This window comes from Capsella rubella, unplaced genomic scaffold (genome assembly GCF_000375325.1).
Source record: "Capsella rubella cultivar Monte Gargano unplaced genomic scaffold, Caprub1_0 scaffold_5, whole genome shotgun sequence".
Taxonomy (NCBI): Eukaryota; Viridiplantae; Streptophyta; class Magnoliopsida; order Brassicales; family Brassicaceae; genus Capsella; species Capsella rubella.
Genome location: NW_006238919.1, coordinates 7,959,835 through 7,984,049, shown reverse-complemented (window position 1 = coordinate 7,984,049; position 24,215 = coordinate 7,959,835). Strand labels below are relative to the sequence as shown.

The 24,215-nt window shown below is 37.3% G+C and overlaps 6 protein-coding genes across 9 annotated transcripts; 2 read left to right on the top strand and 4 right to left on the bottom strand.

Annotated features, from left to right (window-relative positions):
* The first annotated feature begins 4 nt into the window (after positions 1 to 4).
* On the top strand, positions 5 to 2,218 carry LOC17887392 (probable ubiquitin-like-specific protease 2A). 2 transcript variants are annotated; one of them, XM_006291393.2, is made up of 7 exons: positions 5 to 158; positions 568 to 805; positions 926 to 1,099; positions 1,190 to 1,318; positions 1,412 to 1,493; positions 1,568 to 1,678; positions 1,783 to 2,218. In XM_006291393.2, exons 1-7 carry the CDS (start codon positions 83 to 85, stop codon positions 1,858 to 1,860), a joined length of 888 nt encoding a protein of 295 aa, XP_006291455.2. In that variant the 5' UTR covers positions 5 to 82; the 3' UTR covers positions 1,861 to 2,218. The 2 variants fall into 2 exon arrangements, with proteins under 2 accessions (XP_006291455.2, XP_023638656.1); XM_023782888.1 differs by having other exon boundaries at positions 914 to 1,099.
* Positions 2,219 to 2,378: 160 nt separating this feature from the next.
* Positions 2,379 to 7,511, bottom strand: LOC17886529 (telomere length regulation protein TEL2 homolog). Its single transcript, XM_006290483.2, has 13 exons — positions 7,308 to 7,511; positions 7,151 to 7,179; positions 6,953 to 7,055; positions 6,668 to 6,839; positions 6,130 to 6,315; positions 5,851 to 5,990; positions 5,252 to 5,528; positions 4,819 to 5,033; positions 4,561 to 4,659; positions 3,966 to 4,477; positions 3,099 to 3,862; positions 2,812 to 3,010; positions 2,379 to 2,669 (listed from the first exon to the last, which is right to left on the bottom strand). Exons 1-13 carry the CDS (start codon positions 7,471 to 7,473, stop codon positions 2,496 to 2,498), a joined length of 3,036 nt encoding a protein of 1,011 aa, XP_006290545.1. The 5' UTR covers positions 7,474 to 7,511; the 3' UTR covers positions 2,379 to 2,495.
* Positions 7,512 to 8,227: 716 nt separating this feature from the next.
* LOC17885037 (GDSL esterase/lipase At3g48460) lies at positions 8,228 to 10,317 on the bottom strand. Its single transcript, XM_006291170.2, has 3 exons — positions 9,591 to 10,317; positions 9,202 to 9,383; positions 8,228 to 8,674 (listed from the first exon to the last, which is right to left on the bottom strand). The coding sequence occupies exons 1-3, from the start codon at positions 10,311 to 10,313 to the stop codon at positions 8,353 to 8,355; spliced, it is 1,227 nt and encodes a 408-aa protein (XP_006291232.1). The 5' UTR covers positions 10,314 to 10,317; the 3' UTR covers positions 8,228 to 8,352.
* A 3,493-nt stretch (positions 10,318 to 13,810) lies between these two features.
* On the top strand, positions 13,811 to 14,680 carry LOC17884744 (RPM1-interacting protein 4). Its single transcript, XM_006290329.2, has 3 exons — positions 13,811 to 13,971; positions 14,116 to 14,346; positions 14,448 to 14,680. The coding sequence occupies exons 1-3, from the start codon at positions 13,963 to 13,965 to the stop codon at positions 14,469 to 14,471; spliced, it is 264 nt and encodes an 87-aa protein (XP_006290391.1). The 5' UTR covers positions 13,811 to 13,962; the 3' UTR covers positions 14,472 to 14,680.
* Positions 14,681 to 14,922: 242 nt separating this feature from the next.
* Positions 14,923 to 17,495, bottom strand: LOC17885903 (zinc finger CCCH domain-containing protein 43). Of its 3 annotated transcripts, none has more exons than XM_023782565.1 (6): positions 16,955 to 17,495; positions 16,532 to 16,600; positions 16,206 to 16,325; positions 15,824 to 16,114; positions 15,493 to 15,735; positions 14,923 to 15,351 (listed from the first exon to the last, which is right to left on the bottom strand). In XM_023782565.1, the coding sequence occupies exons 1-6, from the start codon at positions 17,390 to 17,392 to the stop codon at positions 15,184 to 15,186; spliced, it is 1,329 nt and encodes a 442-aa protein (XP_023638333.1). In that variant the 5' UTR covers positions 17,393 to 17,495; the 3' UTR covers positions 14,923 to 15,183. The 3 variants fall into 3 exon arrangements, with proteins under 3 accessions (XP_023638333.1, XP_006291144.1, XP_023638334.1); XM_006291082.2 differs by having other exon boundaries at positions 15,827 to 16,114; positions 16,955 to 17,494; XM_023782566.1 differs by lacking the exon at positions 16,532 to 16,600 and having other exon boundaries at positions 16,955 to 17,494.
* Positions 17,496 to 18,272: 777 nt separating this feature from the next.
* On the bottom strand, positions 18,273 to 23,943 carry LOC17886743 (lysine-specific demethylase REF6). Its single transcript, XM_023782118.1, has 8 exons — positions 22,728 to 23,943; positions 22,431 to 22,509; positions 22,186 to 22,253; positions 21,933 to 22,083; positions 21,228 to 21,850; positions 20,655 to 21,155; positions 20,162 to 20,544; positions 18,273 to 20,058 (listed from the first exon to the last, which is right to left on the bottom strand). The coding sequence occupies exons 1-8, from the start codon at positions 23,605 to 23,607 to the stop codon at positions 18,622 to 18,624; spliced, it is 4,122 nt and encodes a 1,373-aa protein (XP_023637886.1). The 5' UTR covers positions 23,608 to 23,943; the 3' UTR covers positions 18,273 to 18,621.
* Positions 23,944 to 24,215: the final 272 nt, after the last annotated feature.

The window sequence follows — 24,215 nt, the reverse complement described above, 5'->3', positions numbered from 1 at the left end:
AAAAAATAGGAGCAAGAGAAGAAGAGATACACTGAGAGAGAGAGAGCTCAATCCAATTTTTTTTTTTTTGTATTCGATCGCAATGTCAAGAAGACGAAGTAATCGTGTCAAAAACAGTAGATACGTCACGAGTCCTGGACGTGTTACTATTATTGATGGTAATCTAATTTCAATCTCTCAGCCTCGATTTTTTTTTTAATTATTCAAAATTTTAAAAGATTTCTGATTTCCTTGGTTTACGCAATTTTGGGGATTAGGGTTTTGGGGGATTCGGATTTTATCTTAGAAATTGGTTTGTATCATTTTTTTTTGTAAGTGATGAGACTGTTAATGCTACTAAATTTGGCTTAGAAAACGTGAATCGTGTATTTATGATTGGTTTAGTGAATTGTATATCAACTGAAACATTTCAGAGCATTGGCTTAAATTTTGAGATTTTCTTGAAATGTATATATACTTATTAGTTCTGATTTTGTCTAGTTTGTGAAGTTTTTGGGTTCAGTTTTGGTTCTGGCTTTGTAAGAGGCTTACTCTCAAGTTTGATCAAGGTTGTCTATAATTTTACAGATTGTGAGGAAGATGAGTTCTTACACCACAGGTCATGTTGGAAGCATATTGCTGTTGTGAATAAACGTCTTCCAAAACCGAAGCGAGCCAAGGAGTTGAAGATATTCGAATCAACTGCTCCTTGTTTCTATGATGAATGCATACGCCGTGGAAGGTCTAAACGAAGAATCAAGTGCAAGTTTTTAGTTTCCAAGCTACGGAAAAAACTTAATTCCAAAGCATTTGTAGGTTACTTAGAGTAAGCAATATCTCTTTTTACTCTTAAAAATAAGGATTTGTGCTTATTTGTGTGTGTTTTTCTTTTCTTTTTCTGCTTCTTTCTAATTGGTTTACTTACGTTTTTGAGTGATGTGAATAGGGATGTATGGAGTGGCTTCTCGGATGAGAAAAAGAACTCTTTTGTCTACTTAGATTGTTTATGGTTCAGTATGTACAAAAGCGAAAACCATAAGATTAGAAGCAGTGTTTTCGATTCCATCAAGACTAGGCAGATCTTCTCGAAGAAATATGTTTTTCTTCCTATCGTCTACTGGTAAGTTTATTTTGCCTATATATGTCCTTGAAATGGTTTTGGTAATGCAACTGTTTTTTGACTATTTTTTTTTTCTTCTAATTTCCTCAGGAGCCATTGGACATTGTTGATCTTTTGCAATTTTGGGGAGGATCTTGATTCCGATAACACTTGCATGTTGTTTCTTGATTCACTACAAACAACTGACTCTTCGCAGCGGCTTGAACCAGATATAAGAAAGTGAGTACTCTCTCTTGTTCTTTTTCAATCACCAGCAAAGAAGAATGTAAAGGCTCATGTGATGATATGTTTATACATATTTTTTGATTTCAGGTTTGTGTTGGACATGTATAAAACCGAGGGAAGAACTGAAGACCCAAGATTGGTTGATGAAATCCCACTCCATGTGCCATTGGTAATTGAGTGTATCTACCAAGTTATATATTTTTCTTGATTCTTATATCTCAGAATTGGATCGACTTATTGCAGGTTCCGCAGCAGACAAATGATGTGGAATGTGGGAGCTTTGTCCTCTACTACATCCAACGGTTTATAGAAGATGCCCCTGAGAAATTCAACGTCGATGATATGCCATATTTTGTAAGTTTATCATTCAATAAACATTTGTCCTTGTTCACGGTCCGTGGCTTTTTGTGTTTGGTGGATCTTGAAATGCCTCCCCGGGATTCGCGTATAATTTGCAGATGAAAGAGGACTGGTTTAGCCATAAAGACTTGGAAGAGTTCTGTGACAAACTTCATTCTTTGGGGACCATTCATTGACTAAAGTGATAACTTCTTCTAATGGCGTTAACACATCAGCAGAGCGCAGAAGATTGGGTACAGCTTGGAATATGAGAAGATAAACTTGGAAAGATTCAAAAGGCTAAAAGAAATTCTGACTAAGTTACTAGTTGGTATGGATTATCAAACTTCATTAGGAGGAATCTAAGAGTTGTCTTCTTCTATGCGTAGAAATCTTTCTTTTTACGTGTTCTCTGATTTATCTATCAAACTGTTGCTTTGTTTTTTCCCCGGGGTTGCCTGTTGTTAGTGATGTTTAGCGGCAACCAATTGATTCTTTTTCCTTGGATCATTGATTAGTATAGAAATATGAATGGAAATTTTCTGAACCTTCGAAGATGAAAGTGTCAATTTCTAGCACCTGTATTCGTTACCCAAGTTGAATAATCTTCAGCTGCCGAATCAGATTTGTTACTCTGTTTTTCTTCACTCTTAATATAGAAAATTCAATTTGGTACCTGGCTCTTTAATCACTAATCAGGAACAATGCCACTCACTTATCAAATCTCAAAATTTTGTAATAGATATAAAAAATCGATTTACACATGAGTTCTTTAGTGAAGAAATGTTACTTTACAGAAGCAATTACAGCCAAATTAATGAGACTGCAATTTCTAGAGATGAACATTTGAAGAAGGGAGTTTGATTGATGTCAGCTTAGAAATATTAGAAGGTAGACTTATGTTCATCGGTCCAATGCTGCTGCCGCTACTTCCACCGGTTGATTCTAAAGCTCGGGAAGTTTGAAGAGCCATCTCAGCATGAAGTTGGAGACATGACAAAGCCATCTAACACAGCATAACGCAACACAGCACAACACATAAGCTAAATTGTTTCAATCACTAATCAGAAACCCCAAACTCTTTATTTCCTTTAGCTATCAATATCTAATAATATCTGGGCTGGCCCATGGGAGAATGTATGACTTACCGTGTAACAGTCTCGGTCTATGTCTGAGTCAGCTATTTGAAGAGCCCACGTTCTGATCCATTCAAGAGCTCTGGAAAGATCAAGATTTCCTTCAACCAAGGTTGCCACTATGTAAGACGGGTGAAGAGCGACCAAAACAGAAGAGGCTGCAAAAAGGACCGCTCTTCGAACATATGCTTCTGGGTGAGTGCATACTTCCCTGTATTGAGTTGGTTAAGTACACAAATATTCAGTATATATACAAAAGCTGGAATATAAGATCAAGAAGATAAAAAATGATGACGCACCTTCGTTGCAACATATCTAGAAGAGAGATAGCTAATGCAGATGCTTCTGGATGCATTGATGCACATTGCATACAGACGCCGAGCATATGAACAAGTTTCCCAAGGACAACAAAGTCCCTGCCAAGTAAGTCAACACCATGTCGTTTCTTGTCAAACTCTTTCATGGCTGGAAGCATAAATGCTGCTGCATATAGTGGAAATCTATTCTGAGACCAGTCAGTACTGTTTTGATCTCTGTCTGCTGATTTGAGGCTCCACCTTCGACTTTTTCCTTTCTTCGTCTGTCCCGGTTTTGACTGTAGCTCTCTCTCAAATCGATTTGCCCAATTCAGATGAAAAGATCCTGTCTCGGAGACCTTTTTCCATGGGGTACTCGCATTGCTAGGCAAATACCAGGGTTGAGGATCTGACATATTTGATATCAGAGGTCCCCTTGAATCGTGTTTAGGTTTCAGGGTCTTGGAATTAGCAAGCTCCCGAGCTGCTTCAGCCATGACATCTAGTATCATTATGCGCTGACTTACATCTACATTAGGCGAATACAATATATTGTTAAGAGTTTCAAGGGATTCAAATGGACAGGTCACAAGCAATGCAATTAGAGCTCTTTGCCGCTTCTCTTCTGCTGAATCTTCTTCACCTTCAATTGTTATATCAGAGCAGCGAACCTGTACAAGAGTTCGAGCAAGATCACCAGCTATATGAGTCAGTTCATCAGGTGATGCTCGCACAAGTTTCTCTGCAACATATATAGCTTTCTCCATCTGCAACACAAAATATCCATAAAAATTACTATCTTATAGTGTGAAGATTTAATGTTGCAGACAATTCTCTTTGTAGTTATAGTGACAAGATTTAATGTCATACCCCAATAGCATCATCAGTTTTCCGAAGAGCTCCAACCACATCGACCAAATGCGTAAATTGTTTCCCCAAATCCTTGTCATCATCTAATAGATCATATGGTTCCAAAGAAGTGACACTTGAATTATCAGAGCTGACACTTGTATCATCACCATCATCTTTATCACTCTCTGTTTCACAGTTTAAGGTAGCCAAATCAACTATTTCATCAGGATCAGCCAATACAAATTCTGAAATGTTCCTGCTCTTGCGATTTTTCTTTTCCTTATCTCTGCGGCTAGAGCCATTTACTTCAGTTAAGGAGGCTGATGTATTGGTTTCACCATCTTCATTTTCCATTGTAGTTGTGATTGATGGGACCCCTCCCACATGCAATCCAAATTCCCAGTCAATTGCATTCCCAGTGAATGAATCATCAAGGTACAGAGGATTCTTCGGGTCAATTACTTTAGAGAACACAAAGGCGATAGAGCTAGCCATTTTCCGTACCAGATCTCCTGGGTTCTCCAGTCTACCTGTTGGCAACAGTAAGAACGAGAAATAAGACCACAAAAGCGTTTAATTTCTTTACCAAAGATACCAAAAGCAAAATTTGTACAGCTAACTCCTTGAAGAATACTGTGCATTGCATCCTTCGTTCTATCTAGTTCCTCTCTTGACACGTTCTCTAGGCAAAGCCCAAGAGCTGCAGTTATATCTGCAGCATCTTTGTTACGGGAAACAGAAGTCTAAACTAGTAACAGGAAGGTTAAAATATTGCTTCACCATCTAACTATTGATAAAATAAAATAAAAACCCTATCAAGTAGTGTTCTATCCATAGGCATAAATCAAATTTAAAAGCCAGAAGAGGATACAAGCTTGCTGCTCCAACGGGACGGACTGCAGAAACTCCCCTTTTGACCAAACTGAGGCTAGTCGCTGGGTTGTTTCAAGCAGTCCTTGCATGACATCACCTTTAGCAAGTGTATTAGTAACCGGTGGGCACTCAAGAACTGAAAACTGTAAGATCCATCGCAGACAACGTATAGGAAATACTTTCCAAAGCAAAAATTTGTCTACAAATATGGACCTGAAAAAAAAATTACACAAAGTTATTTGCATATAGACTGAAATGGGAAAACCAATACACAGCGAATCGTTTCCCTTGAAAAGAAAAAAATCAGTAGTTCCAGTTCCATTGTCACTTCTGGTCGAATCGCATTATATTACATCATTAAGATGGAAATAATCGAAGAAAAAGGGGTATCTAAAAAAGAATTAAGCTGCCGTAGAATTCATTTTACTTGCCTCACTGATGCTTGATGTATTACATTGCGATGAAACAAAGTCCAAATAGTCCAGAAAGCTTCAACATCACTTGCATGCTCAGCATATAGCTGATGTAAAAGTTGTTCAGCCATTTTCTCAACAGCATACGGATCTGTCACTGCTTCCATAGCTTTCGACCAAATCTGGGGAGTAGGGTCCAACTGAAATGTTTCCATCTCAATAGAACCCATCTTTGAGTTTATTAATCTCCTAACATGAGCTAACACATGAGGTGTTACTTCACTTAACAGCAAATCTGCAGATTAAAAAAAAACCAATCTCAAATACATCATGATTTGTGTCACGAAAATAAATTTCAATAAAAAAACATCATCACACCATCTAGAGCTTATCAGTCAATAACAGAGTACAAGGTAGATATATTCTGGCACAACCTCTCCTTTTCCTGTCTATCACGAGGATCAGATCGACATTCTTACAACTTCCTATTACAGGGGACAGATAATGAATACAAGGAAGTCCATGGTAATTCACAACACTCAAAAACGACAACATAGAGCTATTAATTATTGAACAACACAGTGAGATGAGAAGTGTAATACTAAGAGCATATATACCTGATAATCCGCGTCGACAGATGCGGGAAAATATTTCCCCGACAAATGATAAAACAATAACTGTGCTATTGGCCTCAGTGCAGGAAGCTCGGTTATCCAATATTTTTAGAAGCTGACTGGTAATGTGCTTGAAGTACAAGCTTTATGACTCATGTAAAAGATAAACATTGACCTCAATGAAATAAATAAGTAATAATAAAGGGAATATGGTTACTTTAGGGAGGCTAACATACATCAAATTGAAGGTGCTAGAGTCTGTATTCATATAGAAAAGGATACTGAGAAGAAAGTAATGGTGGGGCTTTTAACCGTGCTTTATCAGGAATGGAGGTCAAGATCTGTGATAGCCTCGATAACAAAGGCTTGAGACTTCCATTCTTAGAAACATCTCCTTGATAACTATCACCAATTTCCTTTGTTATCTTGAGCACTCCAGCATGTTCGAGCAAACACAATATAAGCAATCTGTCATTACAAGCAAAATTATATCACCACAGGCTAAGACTACACTAATAGTAGCATGTACATTAGCTACACTAAAAATATATCACTGGACAGAGACTTGTATGCAGATAGACTGTCAAAAATTGCCGCCTGGGCCATTAAGTAAGTGTTACTGTCTACATCTTCAAATTGTCTAGTAGATTCGAACTAAAATTGTTACTCCTGAGAGATATATTCAGAACACGCCTAAATGTGACTCAAATAACTTTGCTCACGGGTGCAAAAAAATTATGAAGCAAAAAAAGATGATGACAGAAACTCAATGGAAAAGAACCAAAGGAAATAGCCAAAACAGAAGTGTGTTTTAGAGTACCTTTCCACATTAGTCTGGACAGAATTATCATCAAAGCCACCATTTTCCACATGACGTAGGAAAGGAACCAAGACCTGAACAACCTCGATAACATGTCCATCTAAGAAGAACACATCATACAAATGTTTCTGCACTGAAATAGGGAAACAAGACAGCCAATCCGAAGCAACATCTGCAATAAAACAAGAATTAGTTGAACATAACATCCAAATTCGATCAAGAAAACAACTCAAATCAACAAGGGCCAAACACGATCAAGAAGATGTGGATTAGATATAAACGCACCAAGTAACAAAACCCGAGCAAACGTTGGAAACGCAACTCCTCTGTAGAACGTCTGCGACCAATCATTTCTCTCATCTGCAGAAGGAACTACGGAGCTACAGACCTGTGTGGCGACCAAATACAGAATCATAAGTAAACCACAGGTTCCTGAACCAAGTAAAAATGTGGATTTTTTTTCAAATTTCCAAAAATACAAACCCTTTCTCTGTACTTGTCACCAATACTCCCTGCAATTTTAATGGAAGGGGAAGGAATCAATTAAGTTGCATAACAACAAAACAGCTCAAAATCTAAACTTTTTGAATGGATAAAGGGAGTGAGGTTAGAGTAGATTGAACAAGTGACTGTCGATTACCGGAAAACAAAGATGGATCGACCGGGAAGAGAAGAACGGCGACGGAATGAATAGCGGAGATCACCTGGTCGACGTGCTTCGCATCAGAAATTGTAGAGATGGCTTCTGCTACCTTTTCGAGCAAAATTTTCTGAAGATTTCTCTCGTGCTTAGTCGCTTCGGCCATGGAAGAAGAAAAACTCTGGGGAGAGCGAAACTAGAATTCGTCTGTAGTAGACAGACTCTCAAAAACTAGAAAATTTTAGGAAGAAGTGTCAAACGTCGTCGTTTAATTTTTTATATTTTTTTTTTTTTTGTGTGGGAAGCATACGACAATGTTTTTGATGAGCAATGTTTGATTTTGATCTAACTCTGATTTGGGGAAGAATTACAATTTGATGGAATTCTTAAAAGTTGTATTTACAAGTTTATGTTATTAAATATGCAAATTTTTCTTTAAATAATCTTATTATATAAAAATTGAACGCTTTCGAAAATTGCTCACAAATCAATTATAATTTACAGAATTGAAAAATGTGTTAGCCACTCAATTAGATGTCGATACAAGCAAATATTCCAAAGTGATCATCATCAATGATATCGTTTTTGTATAGAATCATGAGAAACACACAAAAAATGAAAAAAAACACACACAAAAAATGAGCAAAATGAAAAGTTAAGATAAAATCTTTAAGAAACTAGTATGTCTAATTTTACTAAGCTTTAAGGGCTATCTAACTAGAAGTAGAGGAAATATATAATCCGATCGGTTGTATTTTAGTTCATATAATGAAATGAGTTATGCTAAACATCGAGTAAAAGATAAAAATTAAATAAAGATTTAGCGAAAAATGGGCTATAAAGATTGTTAATTAATTTAAAGTCTTGAACAACTGTTACTCCTTGTTGTAAAAGATTTTAACTGTAAAGATCATATAATGAGATAGTTTAAACAACGCTATTTAGAACTTTTGTGACATTAAAAGAGTATACTACATTCGGAAAAAAAAAAATCTTGAGATCAAAACAAAAGGTTTATAGTATACTCGTTAGGCCCATAATTATTTTACAAACTGTTTAGTTTCTTGATCAACAAGTTACTAAATCTAGGACGAGTGAAAGAGCCGCCGAGGAACATATCGGCCATGACCTTATACATGGCCTCGGTCAAGTGCACTCCATCCCAGTTGATGTATTGACTCGGATCCTTACACGCCGTAGCTGCAGCCGACCCACACGTCTGGAACACTTGAAAGTTATAAGGCTCTCCAGTTCCACAGCAAGCCTTGAACTTCTCGGTGATGCCGTACTTGCCAGGGTTTTGAATCACCGCACGGTACGCGTTCCAGTAATCTGCGTAGACTATTGTGGCTGTCGGATACTTAATCCTGCAATATATTACATAACCATCATTAGAAACAGAAGTTTGGTTTGATTGTTTAATTATATATCCTTTCCTTCTTTATTCAACGAACATAATATAGAGGAGAGCAAGTAGTATTATAGTACCATACTATTAAAGATAATGCACGATTGTCAAAACTTTTGTCAGGTCTTTAAATTTTCAAATGTAAAGTACAAAAACACGAGAGGTTTGTTTCCTCTTACCTATCAAATCACCTTGAAACTTATGACACTGATGTTCAATAAATTTTCACTTCGCAGCAAATTTTGATGTTCTTATAAAATGCAATCTTAATTATATCATTTAAGGGTGTTTTTTTCACGAATTTAGATGAGTCTATGTGTTTACTAACGTCCTACGATTACCATAAAATAAAAACAAAAACAAAAACATCCAAATAATTTAAATCTTAGAATTAGTAACCCTATAACATATATGCAAACTTATATATTTTTGCTCGCATATGTATAAACCAGAGTAGTATATTTTTTTTTTTTAAAAAGAACTGACCTAAGTTGTTTAAGTTTGGATTGAAGAGCAAGATTGTGAGTGTAACTTTGGTTATTGGCACTCTGCACACATCCTAGACTGTCTCGATCATCTTCTGCGGCTAATGACATTGCTAACGTCAAGCATCCAGTTGCTGGATGTCCTTGTACCAACATATATTTCACACCTTTCTTCAACAATGTCTGCAGTTATAATTATATGATTCAAAAACGTTATTAACGAAACATAACAAAAAAAACCAAACCGGTCAGGTTAACTAGGTACATGTTCACGGACTTCTTGCTCTGTCTATAATCGGTTGAATCACTTCAGTATCATGACCAGCCAAAAATGCAAATTACATGTTTAGTTATATGTAACAGAGAGAAGATTAATTAATTCAAGATTACCTCCAAAAACCTTGTAAATGTTGAAATGCTAAGTTCTCTAATGGTATCACTTGTCACAGTAGATCCAAGGGTGTATGCATAATCGTTAACTCCGATTTCTCCGATCCAAAAGAGAGAATCTTTAAACAAAGAAACCTTCTGATCCGTTCCAAGTGTCTCTAAGTACTTGTCGAACCAGCCAAGCTCTGTTTCTATAGACTGAGGAGTCATGTCAAGCGTTAGATTGTTCTTCACGAAAAACGCGTGTTTTATCACCGTCGCTCCGGAGACGGCGAAGTTAACTCCGTGAGCGTCCGTAGCTGTGCCGTTGTTACTACCGTTGGTTGATCTTAAGCCAAGGTACGGTGGCAGAAACGGTAAGTTCATAGACTGTGCCACGAAGTCGATGGTGAGACGGCCGTCGGTGTAACGGTTCGTTGGCCGTCGGAAGTATGTCATACCGTACGGAGGACTTGACAAGTGTCCGAATCCGGCTGGTCCTTCGCCGGAGCGTGAGTTTCCGGTGTCGGTGAAAGAATCACCGAAGGCGTAGATTTTGGTGAATGGACGGTGGACGTTAGGAACTGGTTGCAACGCCGCGGAGATGGTGGAGAAGAGGAGGATCACGGCGGTTGTGAGGAGGAGAGAGATGGAGGAAGGCATTGTGGAAGGAAGTGAGATTTGGAAATTAGAGGTTTTAGGAGAATGGTCGTGTGTGTTGTGTATACAGTGGTGATAATGCATTGAGAGCAAATAAAACAAAATATATATGTAACTTGTGTACAGTATTTAATTTCAACAAAATTTCTGGTAGATGAGATCCAAAGTATTAAATAAAAATAAGTATTAAATAAAAATTTAATTTATTATTATTATTGTGAAGATTGAAGAATTTATTTAAGCTATATACATATGTACCAAATAAAAAATATAGTCATTTTTGGTATTTTTATTAGCCCTTATAACTTTCAGAGGAACCATTTGTAGCCTTGGATAAAAATTGTGGCCATTGTATTTTTAACAAAGAACAAAAAGAATAGAGCAAGAGTAATCTTAAACCCCACAGATATTTGGGAATTAGATTGGATGATTTTATTTTTGTGGAGCGATAAATCTTTGTATGTGGTCTATTTTTACATATATATGTTCTAGTATATATGACTGATTTTTAATAACTTTTTTTTTTTGTTTTTCACAAAGATGATGTTTTGTTTTGTTTTGTTTATGTTTATATATTATAAACCCATAATAGTTGAGGTTTTAAATACAAATTGTGAAAATGAGACAGAAGATTTAACTAGTGACAACGATGTTAAAAACGATCATCGCACTATACATAGGCATTGGACCTATTCAGTTATACGGTAATAATACAATATGAATTATAATACACAGTAATATGGGAAGACATACTATTGGATATTATAAAACAAACAAAAAAAGAAAGAAGAAACACGAGGTGTAAATAGGAGATAAAGTAGGTGAGGCATGGAGAGGTGGTTAATGTAGTTGGCTGTGGAGAGATCTTTAGTTACTAGTTAGCCATTTAATATCTCAGCCATCTTATCTCATGTTCATTCTCTCGCAATCGTGTGGCAGCTAATAAGTTCGGCGATTGAAAAATGTACTCCATGCATGGTCGGTTTAGCATACATCTAACTATACATATTTAAGGTAAAATTGTTCTTTACATAACCAAAATTGTATGTTTTCTTTGTCATTTCACATTATATGTGGTAGTGTTTTGTTTTGTTACGTTACATACCTATAATTGTATCATGACAATGATTGTAATACTTATATAAGACGTTCATTAGTCTCATTTATATTTTGATTTTTTGTAACAAAAAGAAGAAGTTAAAAGAAAACATAGTCTCAATTATATTTTGATGCTAATATGATAGTTATAGCTATAAACAATGTACTAAAAGACAATTCTAATATCATATTGTTGATGCTATTTACCTATTATCGCATAATAAGAAACCATATACATACATGTTGGACCATCTTTTTCCTCATATTGGTCGGTTACATTTTGCCATCATAATTTATTTTCTTAGTGACCACCATACATAAGGACAAGGACTCATAACCTACTCGTGTTCTGTGCAAAGTATGCAGTAAATGCGAGCCCATTAATCTTGTTGCAAATTTTGTTTTAAAGTTGAAGATATTAGGTCAATGATAATAATAGCTATGTCAAAGGGAGAAGAGAAATCTAGAGAGTTCCTTGTTTGACGTTAAGGCATTGTCTAATCTTGTAAAGTCTTTTACTAGTGTAATTTGGCCAGTACTTTTGTAACTAGTTACTAAGCATGGAGGTTCGAACCAATTCAGATTTGGAAATAACAATGGAGCATTTAAGACCATGACGCCACTGTCGGTGTTAGATCCATGCAGTGTTTTGTTTTACATTCTCGAGGGGGGTCATAGATCAGTAGTAGTAATTGCTTATTTCTTTTTTACAACATGAGTTAATGATTCTTTTATTTATTAAAGGTCTCACCGAAGTGTTTTCATTTTATATATTGGCATAAGATATCTTATGAGTTATGAGAGAATATTTAAATTTTGTAACTCTATATCATATTGTGGTTTCTTTCAAAATTAATTGGTTTATACTAAAATAGACATTTAAGTGTTTACATTAATTTGGTGTCACTAGAGAAATACTCTCTCCATTTCACAAAAAATGTCATTTTAACACATTTCACACAAATTAAGAAAACATTAAAATATACACCTATGTTCCTATTTAATAAGTGATTTATGGATTTAATTTGTTTTAAATTAAGGATAAAAAAGAAATTTAGTGTAAAAATACATTAAAAAATTAAAATGACATTTTTTATGAACCAAAAATAAAACTCTCAAATGACATTCGTCGTGAAATAGAAGGAGTATAATAATAATATGCCAACCTTTCAAGTAAACTCCGAGATACTAAATTAAACGGACTAGATAGTGATATCACCAACACCAAGTATTCATGACCGACATAAATGGGTTAGCTTCTTCATGTTGATTTACTTGAAAGGTTGGCACATCTTCACTAGTAGTTTATAAGTTTATTTGTTCATTCAAAATCGACTTTGATACAAGTTTTTCTAAAATTTATATTCATTTTCTGAGTTTATCTATCTCGATCGTTGGAGTTTCATTAGCTCTTGCAAATTAATTTGCTATATAACATCGAATGACTCTTATTATGGGCATAGGTAAACAAATCAAAAAAATGGTTTTAGGTTCATTGCTTTTATGTTATGCCTCAATTACGCTGTTAGGCATGCATCTTGTTTTAAATTTCTTCGCATCAAACTCCATTTTATCAAAGTTATCGAGACGAGACCTTTTTAAAGGTTCAACAAAAGAGTTCTCACTACTGCAAAAATAAACCAATCAGGGAAGGAATAGTTTTCAATCATGGATATTAGGTCATTGCAGTTGGAGACAAAAGTGGAAAAGAACTTATCAATCGAAAATCATATAATATTGTATGGCCCCAAAAAAGAAACTTTGATTTCGCATATAAATTATAAGTAACATGTATATTCTCAACAGTCTTTTAATTAAGCTGATACGTTAAGTCATATATGTTCCCACTACATCCACATTGGCGTCTTTGGTATTAAGTTGAAAAGTTCTAACATCTTCATGAAATGCAAATTATTATAAGTTGACGAAGTTGAACGCCAACCATCTTAGAACGCCATATAGTAAAACTAATAGCCCACACAACCTAGGTAGACACATTTTTTTTATATTCTAGACTATTTAGTTAAAGACTAAAACTGAGCTATATAGCCTACGTCCAACCTCAAAACTTTAACATGGATTAATTAGAATTTTGCAATTCTTTTCTTTTTAATACTTATTTTATCATATATAGATAAATCCACATTTGAATAAAACCATAATACATTGTCTCTATTTTGTTCAACTAATTAGAGGCAATGTAACATTTGCCAAAATAATAACAATATTATTGAATAGAGAGTAGGTGGAAAAGGCAAGAACTTTTGGCATGCTCCACGATTTGTTTTAGTCTTTTGCTCTAAAATGACTTTTTTTTTTTCCTTTTCTTTTCTTAAAAATAAAAGTTACATGAATTAAATATAGGTATTTCTGTTGGGGAAAGCCGCGGGAAGGAAGAAAGAAAGAAAGGTGAGAGTCAGAGAGAGAGAGAGCTTTTATGAAAAAAAAAAGGAGATTTGGTTTTTGTTTTCAAACGACGACCTCTTCTCCTCTCTTCTTCTTCTATATTACATTTTCATCTCTCCTTGTTCCCAGATCATCATCATCATCATCACGTTTCTCTTAATTGTTCTTGTATTTCCTATACGAAATCCTCTGTTTTGATATCAGGACATCCTCTGTTCTAATATCCAAGATGGCTACGGTAATAACAATTTCATATCTTTATTTCTTTTTATCGTATTCTGATTCATCTTTGTCTTTTTTTTTGTTTTTGTTTGTCTTGAATTTGTGCGATAAATGTTTCTGAATTCTCTGCATGAACAATTTTGTTATTGCGGGTTTGTAGGGTAATAGAGGAGGGAGACAATTGCCAAAATTTGGGGAATGGGACGCGACTAATCCTGCATCAGCACAAGGATTCACTGTTATTTTCAACAACGCTCGTGATGACAAGAAGACTAAGAAAACCGCTGTCGCTGGACCTGAGAGTATCGTTACACCTCCAAGAGTTGAAGAACCACAAAAAACCAACAACCAACATCACAAACGTAAATCTCAAACCCCGCGATCCAAAAAGGTACTTTCTTTTTTCGAGATGTGATTTGTTCATTCATCGATAAAGCAGAATTCTCTCCGCTTAACTCAGGTTTTGTTTTGCCTCTCTTTTGCTTTGTGCAGAAGAAATGGCTTTGTTTCCGTTAACTCTGGTACTGGCTCTGTTGTGAGAAACCCGATTCGCGAGCAGAACCGTGGAACCGAATGATTCTTCAACAAACTACATCGACCTTACCTGTGATCGTCTATGGTGTTGTAGGAAACTTCTCTTCTTCTTCTTCTTCTTGCTCGTTGAGTTTCTCTTTGTTTTGGCCACATTTGGGTTTATGAATATATACGTGTTATTCTTGCTGCTTCTTAGTTAGGGAAACATTAACGACTAAGTCATGTCCCTTGTAGGCATGTCATACTGCATAAAAGATAATATTATATGATTACTTAAAGCCAACCCGTGGCCTTGAGACATAGCAAACATTCAAATCCCTCAGGTTCCAAAACTTTTAATCTATAAGGTCTAATTGCAGCTTCAGCAGATAACCCTGGAGCAACTCTGTTCCAGGGTTTAGCTCCCATCACATTCAATATGAACCAACCATGGTTAAATTTAGAAATTAGGTTTCATTCAAACAAGTAAACAACCAATGAAAGTAACAAGCAGGCTCCATTTAACCTCAAGAGTCAAAGGGTAGTTACAGATTTCAAAGCTCCTTGGTAAAAACTTGTCAAACGCATTGAGGATAGGCTTGCGACATAGATACTGTTTGGATTGTATAATTTACCTAAACGTTTTGTTATGAAATTTCAAACCCATGATAGAGACAAAAGGTGTCAATTATATAAGTTCCTGAAAGTTTGGTTGTCAATTCCAACCGTCAGTTTCATCCCCATTTGCACCGACCTGAGAAGGTTCTACAATGGTCTGGGAGTTTCCTGTCGGATAAGGCAGCTGGGCAGAATGGTCGAATCTACAAGCTGGTCCGAATTTGCAAATGCCATACCGGCTGTAGTGAGTGCAGATGTTTTGATCCTGTATTTCAGTCAAGCAATCAGTCAAAACCCGAGAGATAGATTAGGGATATTACAAAGAGTCAAAGAGTATATCAAACATTAAAGAATCAATAAATAGGCCGCAACTTTCTAATACAGAAGAAAGAAAAAACGAACTTACAGGTCTAAGGGGTAATCCCTTGTCATTGAGAGCATAAGGAGGCAGTTTCGGCAATCGATTTTTAGGATGATGGTATTTGCAATTGAATTTGAACTTACAGTCCCCGGTCTTAATATAATAACTGCACTCAGGTTGGTCAGGACGCTCTGGAAATTCTTCGGCAGGCATTTGATGATGGTATTGTGATAACATACTTATGTTGGAGGAAGAAAACACACCCCTTTCTGATGAATACACAGAAGCCTAAGCAAATATAAAAGACAAGATAAAATCATTGTAGATAAATCGAATAAAAATAGATATTATAAAGATCCAGGGCTAAAGTACTTACTACCTGATAGCCATTCCACTCCGGAGTTTGAGATGGAACTCCATGAGTTTGTGACAGCATGACTGGAATAAAAGGCGTAGAACCATTTGCATGCCTCGGTGAAGACCAAGAAGCTGAACTTGCTTGGAATGTGGACTTTGGAGAAAAAGATCCAGCGGATACACCATTATTACTGTGAAATGATGGGGAGTCGGTTCCTCCTATGGTTGTAGGATCAGGATGATTAAATTTGCACTCAGCTCCAAATTTGCAGGAGCCATTGCGCATGTAGTATGGGCATTCTACTTCTCCCTGCCAATGGTTAGCATCATTAATATAGCTTTGAAAAGAATAGCAACAGAATGTCATAAAATAGCCATAAGTATCAATGAAATGGCAATACCAGTCTGATAGGAAGGCCGAGGAAGTTAAGCTCGGGTACTGAGGCCAGACAAGACTTTGATTTGGTATGGTTGAATCTACAACTTTCTCCATATTTGCAACCTCCAGTCCGAAAGTAATACTGTAAACCTCATGCAAGGAATTGGAGCACATGAACTGAATATCAGTAACTTACATTGGAAAAAAACAAAGACAAAGGGAGACTTAAACAGAAACTTTAAAAAGCGTTGCAAATGCAGATCAAGACAACACAATGAAACTTCAGAAAACAACTGTCTGATACATGATAAGAGCATGTAACAAGGTTAAAAAGAGAAGTCAATCAACCTTGCAATCTATTAGTCTCAGTTTATCACCATCCTCTTCCTTTTCCCTTACTTTATTATCCCTAGCAATCTTCAAAACAATGAACCATCATTAAACGAAAATAAAAGCTCTAAGTTTTCAATACTTTTGATCCCTTAATACTTTTGACCATAGATTGGTTCCATCAGAAAGCAAAAACAAAATAAAGCTTTATCCTTTTGGTATAGCAACGAAGCACATAGCAGCACTAATTACTCACAGTCACAGAGATACATATAAGCATGTGCCACTGATTAAAAAATTAAGTATCTTTATAAACAAATCTTCTCTAAGAACAATTAAAAAACACAATTAAGAACCAATGTCCTTGTCAGAAGCAACCGTGCAAAACAAAGAGAAAATACAAAAGCGTAGGAGAAATGAGTGTGAGAAGTGAAGTTTTACTTGGATTTTTCTCGAAAGAGGATGATTGAATTTGCAACTCGATCCGAATTTGCAGCTCCCTGTTCTCATATAAAACGAGCAATCCTCTGCTCCTGGCCTCACTGGATACACAGCTTCGTTCTCCTCACTCTCGTTCTCACTCCAACCATCACCATCACCGTAAACACAACCATAGCCATCTCCATCTTCTTCTTGTTCCTGGTTGGTGACTACTGCATTCGAATCTAAACCTCCATTTCCCTCGGAGACGCTCATCATCGTCTCACTCTGCTCTTTCCTAACTTCCTTCAAACCCACATTCTTAAACCGGTCACTCAAGTCCTCCTCCGCCGCGTGATTAAGATCAGAGAGAGATCGACCAGCAGATGAGTCACCGGAGGAAGGTCGAGAAACAGGTTTTGGGTCAAACCCATCTTCCATTTCTTCGGAATTTACCATTTTTTGTTAAGGTTCTTACAATTCACATTACAAAACAAAAAGAAACCCTAATTTCAGGGAGGAATTGAAGAAGAAGAAGAAGAATAAAGTTGTTTCCTTTTTTTTTTTTTTTGTGTGTAAATATTTATGTTATTGTCGTCTAACAACTAATAACGTCACGAATGCGAATCCCAAAAGAAACCGTTGCTTTAATATGTTGACAAGTTCCCAATAGTTTACACACTTTTACATGCACAGTTTTTATAAGATTATGCGTTTCAGATATTTCCAATTAATTTTGTAGTCAAGTCCATAGTTTCAAGATTTCATGATCAAATACACCTGAAGTTTTCTAATTGAACAAGCAGCCCCTTTTATTTTATCAACCAGAATTGTTGTTATAGACTCAAATTCAACAGTCAAGATTTAAGAAGACAGACTCTGTTACGCAACTAAAATGGATGTTTTCCAACTGTTAAGACATTGACTAAATTAAACCCGAATGGATCAAAATCTCTATATGATATAAGATTAGATTCCATGTTAAGGCCTAAAAATCTTGGTCCTTTTGACTGAATGACCTGTCTTCCGTTTATGCCGGCTCAAGTCAGAGACAGATCTGAATGTTTGACTAGCAATTTGGTATGTTGAGTCTTTCTTTATCAAAGGTCATATGATATTGAAGTCCATGGCGATATCAATTATCAAATTATCAAAATTTATAAGAGATTGAGATTCACTAGATAATATGCTTAGAGACTTCATGATCTAGCTATGTTTCTACTCCTCTTTCAGGTCAAGAACCATATTAAGAAACAGAGAGACATTAACAAGGTTGTTTCAGATTGCTAGTGCGCATGGGAGATTTTATGTAACGAGAAGAGAGACCAAGCAAACAATATCCAAACAACGACAAGATTTTGTTATGAAAGCCGAGATTTGGCCTTTTTTAATGTCTAATCATAAAAATATCATCTTAACGTGAACGCAATAGTTTCCTACACCAGGATATTGTTACAGGGAATACAAACAAAGAGATAGATAGAGAGAGAGAGAGTGAGAGAGAGATAGAGAGAATCTGTCCGAAACTGAAACAATGGATGGCTCTTCCCAGAGTTAAGACTTCCACTGACAAAGAACCAGAGAGACGTACATACTAAGAAAACCCTTAAAATCCCTACAAATCCAATTTTCTTCTAGTAGATCAATGGAGTTATCTCTTCATGATAGGTTCCATTTCAGAGCCTAGATTATCTTTTCTTCGTCTTCTTAACCGAATGACCAGTCTTCCTTTTGTGCCGACTAAAATCTGAGACAAACCGGAATGTCTGACCACAACCCGGTTCAGCGCAAACATAAGGCCTAGCGCCTGTGTGAACCCTTATGTGCTCGGTTCTAGACCAAGCCCACTTGAACGTCATCTTACACCCCTTCCATGGACATTTCAGAGGACGGTCATCTGAGTGAACACGCTGGTGTTGCACCAAATACTTGTGTGAAAAGAAGTTTTTACCACAGCCTTTAACAGGGCAGATGTTTCTTTTATGCAAAGCCAACTGTTTTTCTGTATTGAAACTCATTGTGCAACCCTCCATGTCACATTGGTACCCTGTGCATTCCTCTTCCTCATTCTCTGCTTCTGCTTCTTCATCTTCCTGCACATATTCTTCACTTGCAGCTCTGGAAAAGGAAGCATTACTACTTCTCTTCTTACCAACCTTCTTTGGTTTAGATTCAAAAGACCCTCTTGATGGCTTTTGATTTCTCAGCCGAAGCCGTGTGCTAGGTCCCTCCATGTATGAATCCAATTCTTCAATCTTCTTTCCAGATGCAAATTCTTGCAAAGAGCGACCTTTTGTGTCTCTTGGACTCTGAACTGTCTCGGTTTTTGCTTTTCTTTTGGCTGTGGACCTGGTTTGCCTTTTCCCTGTAGTGCAAAAATCTAGTTCCTCGAAAGAATTCTCTGCTGAATCATACTCACCACCCATCCGATTTGCTTGCCTACTACTTCTCGATACTCTTCGTCCCCTTTGCTGATAAACGTCATTTTCTTCTGAATCATATGAAACTGGATTCCTAATAACTTTACTCCGTTTGCTCCTTGGAATCCCCCTAGGGTGCCTGTACATATCATCATCATCATCATCATCTCCATCATCATCATTATCATCATACATTGCCTGCTTCTCTCTATATGGCTGAAAGCCATTCTCCATTGAGCTTTCTGAAACTGCACATTCCCTTACAGTATATTCTTCTCCAAGTGAACGGTCTGAAACCTCATCATCTGACTCAAATCCATTATAACCTTTATGTCTGACAATCTCCTTGCCCTGATCAGACATTTGATTTGACGAATCACCAGAAGCTGTGTGCCCTGTCTCAAAATAAGACTCTTCTTCATTCCCCGAAGCCCTCCATTGCTGCTTATAAGAATGATCTTCTGATGTGTCATCAGAAACTCCATCTTCCCTCTTAAAAGCAGTAAGCTTCTTGCGTGGCACAGCCTTTGCTCTTATCTTTCTCTTCCGACAATACTTCCTTCCAAACATTGTGGCTGCATCTCTAGAAACATTACAAGAAAACAATCTCTTTCCAGTGACATCCTCATCCATAGCAGCTCGGAGAGGACAACTTCTTTCAGATTCTTCCCCCTCTAAGTCCTCCTCAAGCAAAAAGGGATGCACCTGAAGAGAGAAAAGAAAAGCAGTCTTAATTATAACAAAACCAAGGAGAAACAGAAGTGTACTAATGTCTGAATTAGTATGGTTTCTGGTTAGTTAAAAGTACCTGATGCGACATCCAAACCTTACCACACCATTTTCCAACAACATATTTCCTCTGCCTGGAAGATCTTCTACCAGATACTTCAGGCTTTGAGAGTGAGCTCACTGCCGTAGAGCTGCGACCGAACACATTGTATATGACGGAGTTGTAAGGCATCTGCTTACTGTACAGAGGAGAGCGACTGAGAAAAGCGCTGTAAGAAAGGTTAATACCCAATTTTACGGTCCAATCACTGTTACCACCCTTAGCTTCAACATTATCTAATGCTGCCTGAATCGTTTCCTCATCCTCTCGGGTAACATTCCTGAATTCAGTATCATTCCATTCATGATTGATGGCAAACTCCTCGGCAACTATCTTTGCTTCAGCCTCTATCCTTGGGTACTCTGCAAAGATTGTGCGTCTAAATGATGAAACTGACTCAAGCTTTTTGCATAATTGATAAAGAACAATGTCACAAGACTAGTAAAAAGGAATCTTGTAGGTTTATTGTTACCTGGATGGCATAGTAACATTATATGAATCCCCCCAATAGAACGAAGTTGCTGTTCCACTTCTGCAGCATGCTCAAGACAAAACACGTGCAACCGACAGGGATCATCATCAGATCTTGGAATGAATGGTAAAGTTATTTCCAGAAGTGATGAAATTCCGCATTTGCTTAAACTATTCTGTTTGCTGGTAAGTCTCTGGCTGTTAAAATCAGAAGTTTGACCATCTCTGGCCTCCTCATTCCCATCTGTATCAAAAGATGATGCTTTAAATGCACAAGCACTTTCTTGATCATACTTTTTTCTTTCCCCTTCCAAATTAGAGGCATCAAAACCTTTGTTATCATCTTCCTCGGAATCAGAAGAGTCTCCATATGCTGAAGCCAACAGCCCAAGAGCACCATTATCTTTATGCGCGTTTGTAAGGGAAGTTGTTAAAGTTCTTTGATGGCCAGTCTGAACTGGAACATTGGAGAAGTAATTTACATCATCCTTTTCCGTGCTTTCTGCATGATGAAACAAAGTTAAGATAAATGCTAAAAAGCAGCAATTGAAAGGGAGTGCGATTTGGAACTTACGCAGATGAAGTGATCTTGCATCCTGGCCACGATTTGCAGATCCGGAAGCAGCTGTCCAATCGTTGAAGAAGCTACTATTTGCAGACATGATATATCCAGCTGATGCTTCTTTAGGTTGAACAATACCTACACAATCAAAGCTTAAGACTCCACATGTAACACAAGAGAAAAGCCTTTGATCAGAAAGCCCAACAGCTCCAGCATTATTCCTCCCTTCAGTATCAGACAGAGTTTCTTGAGTTTCCTTTCCCCTGCTTGCCAGATGATTTCTGTTCCTTTCACATAAAGATGTAAACTTTTCTTTCACTGAAACTGTATCCTTTAAGCCGTTATTGAGACCGACCATAACACTATCACAACTTAAGTCCTCAGACTTTAATTGGATTGGGCTTTCCTGGTTAGTTCTCAAATCGGATCCGATTCGCAAGTCAGAACAAACTGATATATCCGAGGAACTCTGTGGGAGAAGGGCCACTGGGGATCCTTTTCCGAGAGAATAGAGTAATTCATTGTTGCGGATAATGTTATCAACAAATAGCTTTTTGGTCAATCTTTCTCCTTCGCTTCTTTTCTTATCTTTCAATCTAGAACTCCGTGGTTTGGCGTTGATGCTTGTTGGCACTCTGCAATGAGTAAACCATACCTTATATGATCCCTTCAAGCAGCTTAAAAAGTTGGATTGTGTAAATAAAAATGAAAGAGTACCTAGAACCCAGAGCCAGTGCAAAGTCATATAGTAGCTGGAGATGAGAAACCATTGGAGGGTAGTTTATTGCAGCTCTCCGGATGGCAGCATCTTTCGCCATTCTTAACCACTGGGGAGTAGCAATATTAGATGCTTCTCCAAAGTTGAATCCTGTAACCCCCAACATTGTTTTTTGGATAATATAAATTATTTCAACATATTAAGTCTTGAGAGGAGTAACTTGAAGATACTAAATAAAGGTTGATTACTCACCATGACTAAACCCCGAATGATAAGCTCCTGGAAAGGTGACAACGAACTCTCCAGGATTTTGCACTAACCTGATACAAACAAACCACTTGAGTAAAAAACCAGGAGAAAAAATGGTGCCCCTGGATTCCCAAATCAATTTAAAAGAGAGATGAATAAAATGGAAGCACTTAACAGTTTATTTTCTGACCAAAGAAGAGAACAGCAAGATGATAAGACGAACAGAGCACAAACATAAAAACCATTACCTGCAACATGGTATTCCAGCTTTAACAAATACTTCAGGAGACATCACAGTTGTCTTCTCACCAAGAGTTGAAAATGTCACTGGTAAGAATACGACATAAGAGGCATAACCATTTAGTTTTCTTCCATACACTACATAAGTAGCTACTTCCCTCGCCAACTTTTGGAGGAAAAAAACAGTTAAAAGAAACAAAAAGACAGAGACACAACACAAACGAAAATCAGAACAAGAAATTTAAACATTGAGCAACTATAAGTCACACTCACTTAACAGTAATTAACCTTTACAAGATACTCACCAAGAGGATTGAGCTCTCCACCATAACCATGAACCCTAACCACCTCCTCAAAAGCCGGAGCAGCCTCCTTTGGCACGCCATACCAAGTCTTACTGGCCCCCATATGCAAGTAATTAAGACTGTGAAGGTCATGGTCCTCCACATGCCAAGCAAACCAACTAAACATCATAGCAATATAAACCATTGGAGATGTAACTCCAGGAATGTCTTCCTTCATGAACTTAAGCAGTGATCCTTCGGCTCTAGCCATTGCCCTCATGTTCCAAGCTGTCTCACCCACTGTTCCTCCATCACCACCGGACTCTCTCCTCCTCGCAGCAGCCAGACTCAGAGGGATAAAAGCCGAGCCAGGCATGTCATTGGCATACTCAACAGAGAAGGGTTTATCAACTGTGGCTCTCCAGTAAAGGGTTTCGATTTCTAGGGCAGAGAGTTGACTCTTTTTGCCACATTTCTTGAGATAAGCCTTCTCAAAGCTCTTAGCTTTAAACTCGAACTCACCAAAAGAGTACTCCTCTCCACTCTGCCACACGGGTCTCTGCACCGGACGCTGTTTCCTAGGGCAAAACCCGATCTGCTGTTGGCGTGTGGCGAATGTAGGACCACCGTCATAATCACACGCGCCGAAGCCTCCGTCACGAACCCTCGCCGCCGCTCGAGCCGCCAGAGAACGGTTGAGGTTAGAAATCGAGGTTTTCTTGGAAGGAGGAGGCACTGGAGGCAAAATTTTGCAGATTCCGTACTTAGAAGCTTCTTCTTCGATCTTAAAAATGTAAGCGATCGGATCTTGGAACTCTGCTAAAGTAGGTCGAAACTCTGGAGCAACCGGCAACGATTTAAGCCATGGAAACACGTCTTGACTCTGCTCTGAAACCGCCATATCTCTCTCTCACACCCAAAGCAACAAAACAAAGACCTTTCTTACAAAATTGCTTCACTCTCTGCTTATGGGTACTACTAATTAAAACGCCATTACAGAGCATAAACAGAGAACAAAAATTTTGCAGAGAGGAAAAAAAAAACAAATCTTTAAGAGATTCGACGAGTCTCCACCATTTCTCCGGCCAATAGATGAACTTTCTTAAAGGGTCAATTCACTTTTCCTCGAAAAAAACGACGGGCTTTGATCTCGTTTCTTAGGTCTCTCTGTTTTTTATTGGATTAAAGAAACAGAGGAAAAAAAGATTGTATTTTTTTTTTAAGGGGGTTGGGATGGGGTTTGGGGCAGAGCAAGAGATTGTGATTTCTCAGTATTAAAACAAGTAAAGAACACTACTGAGTAAACAAGGGTTTATTTCCTTTAAAGGACACTGGTTTTGTTATCATTTACGATTCTGCCATTTAATTAGTTCGATTCGACGACACACACATTTGTTGTTTGTCCACTCTGTAAATCCGTTTGCACATTCAAAAACTCCTTTTTTTAAGACCAAGAAAATACCCAATTTTTTAGAGTAATATTTACCATGGATTATAAAGTTTATAATT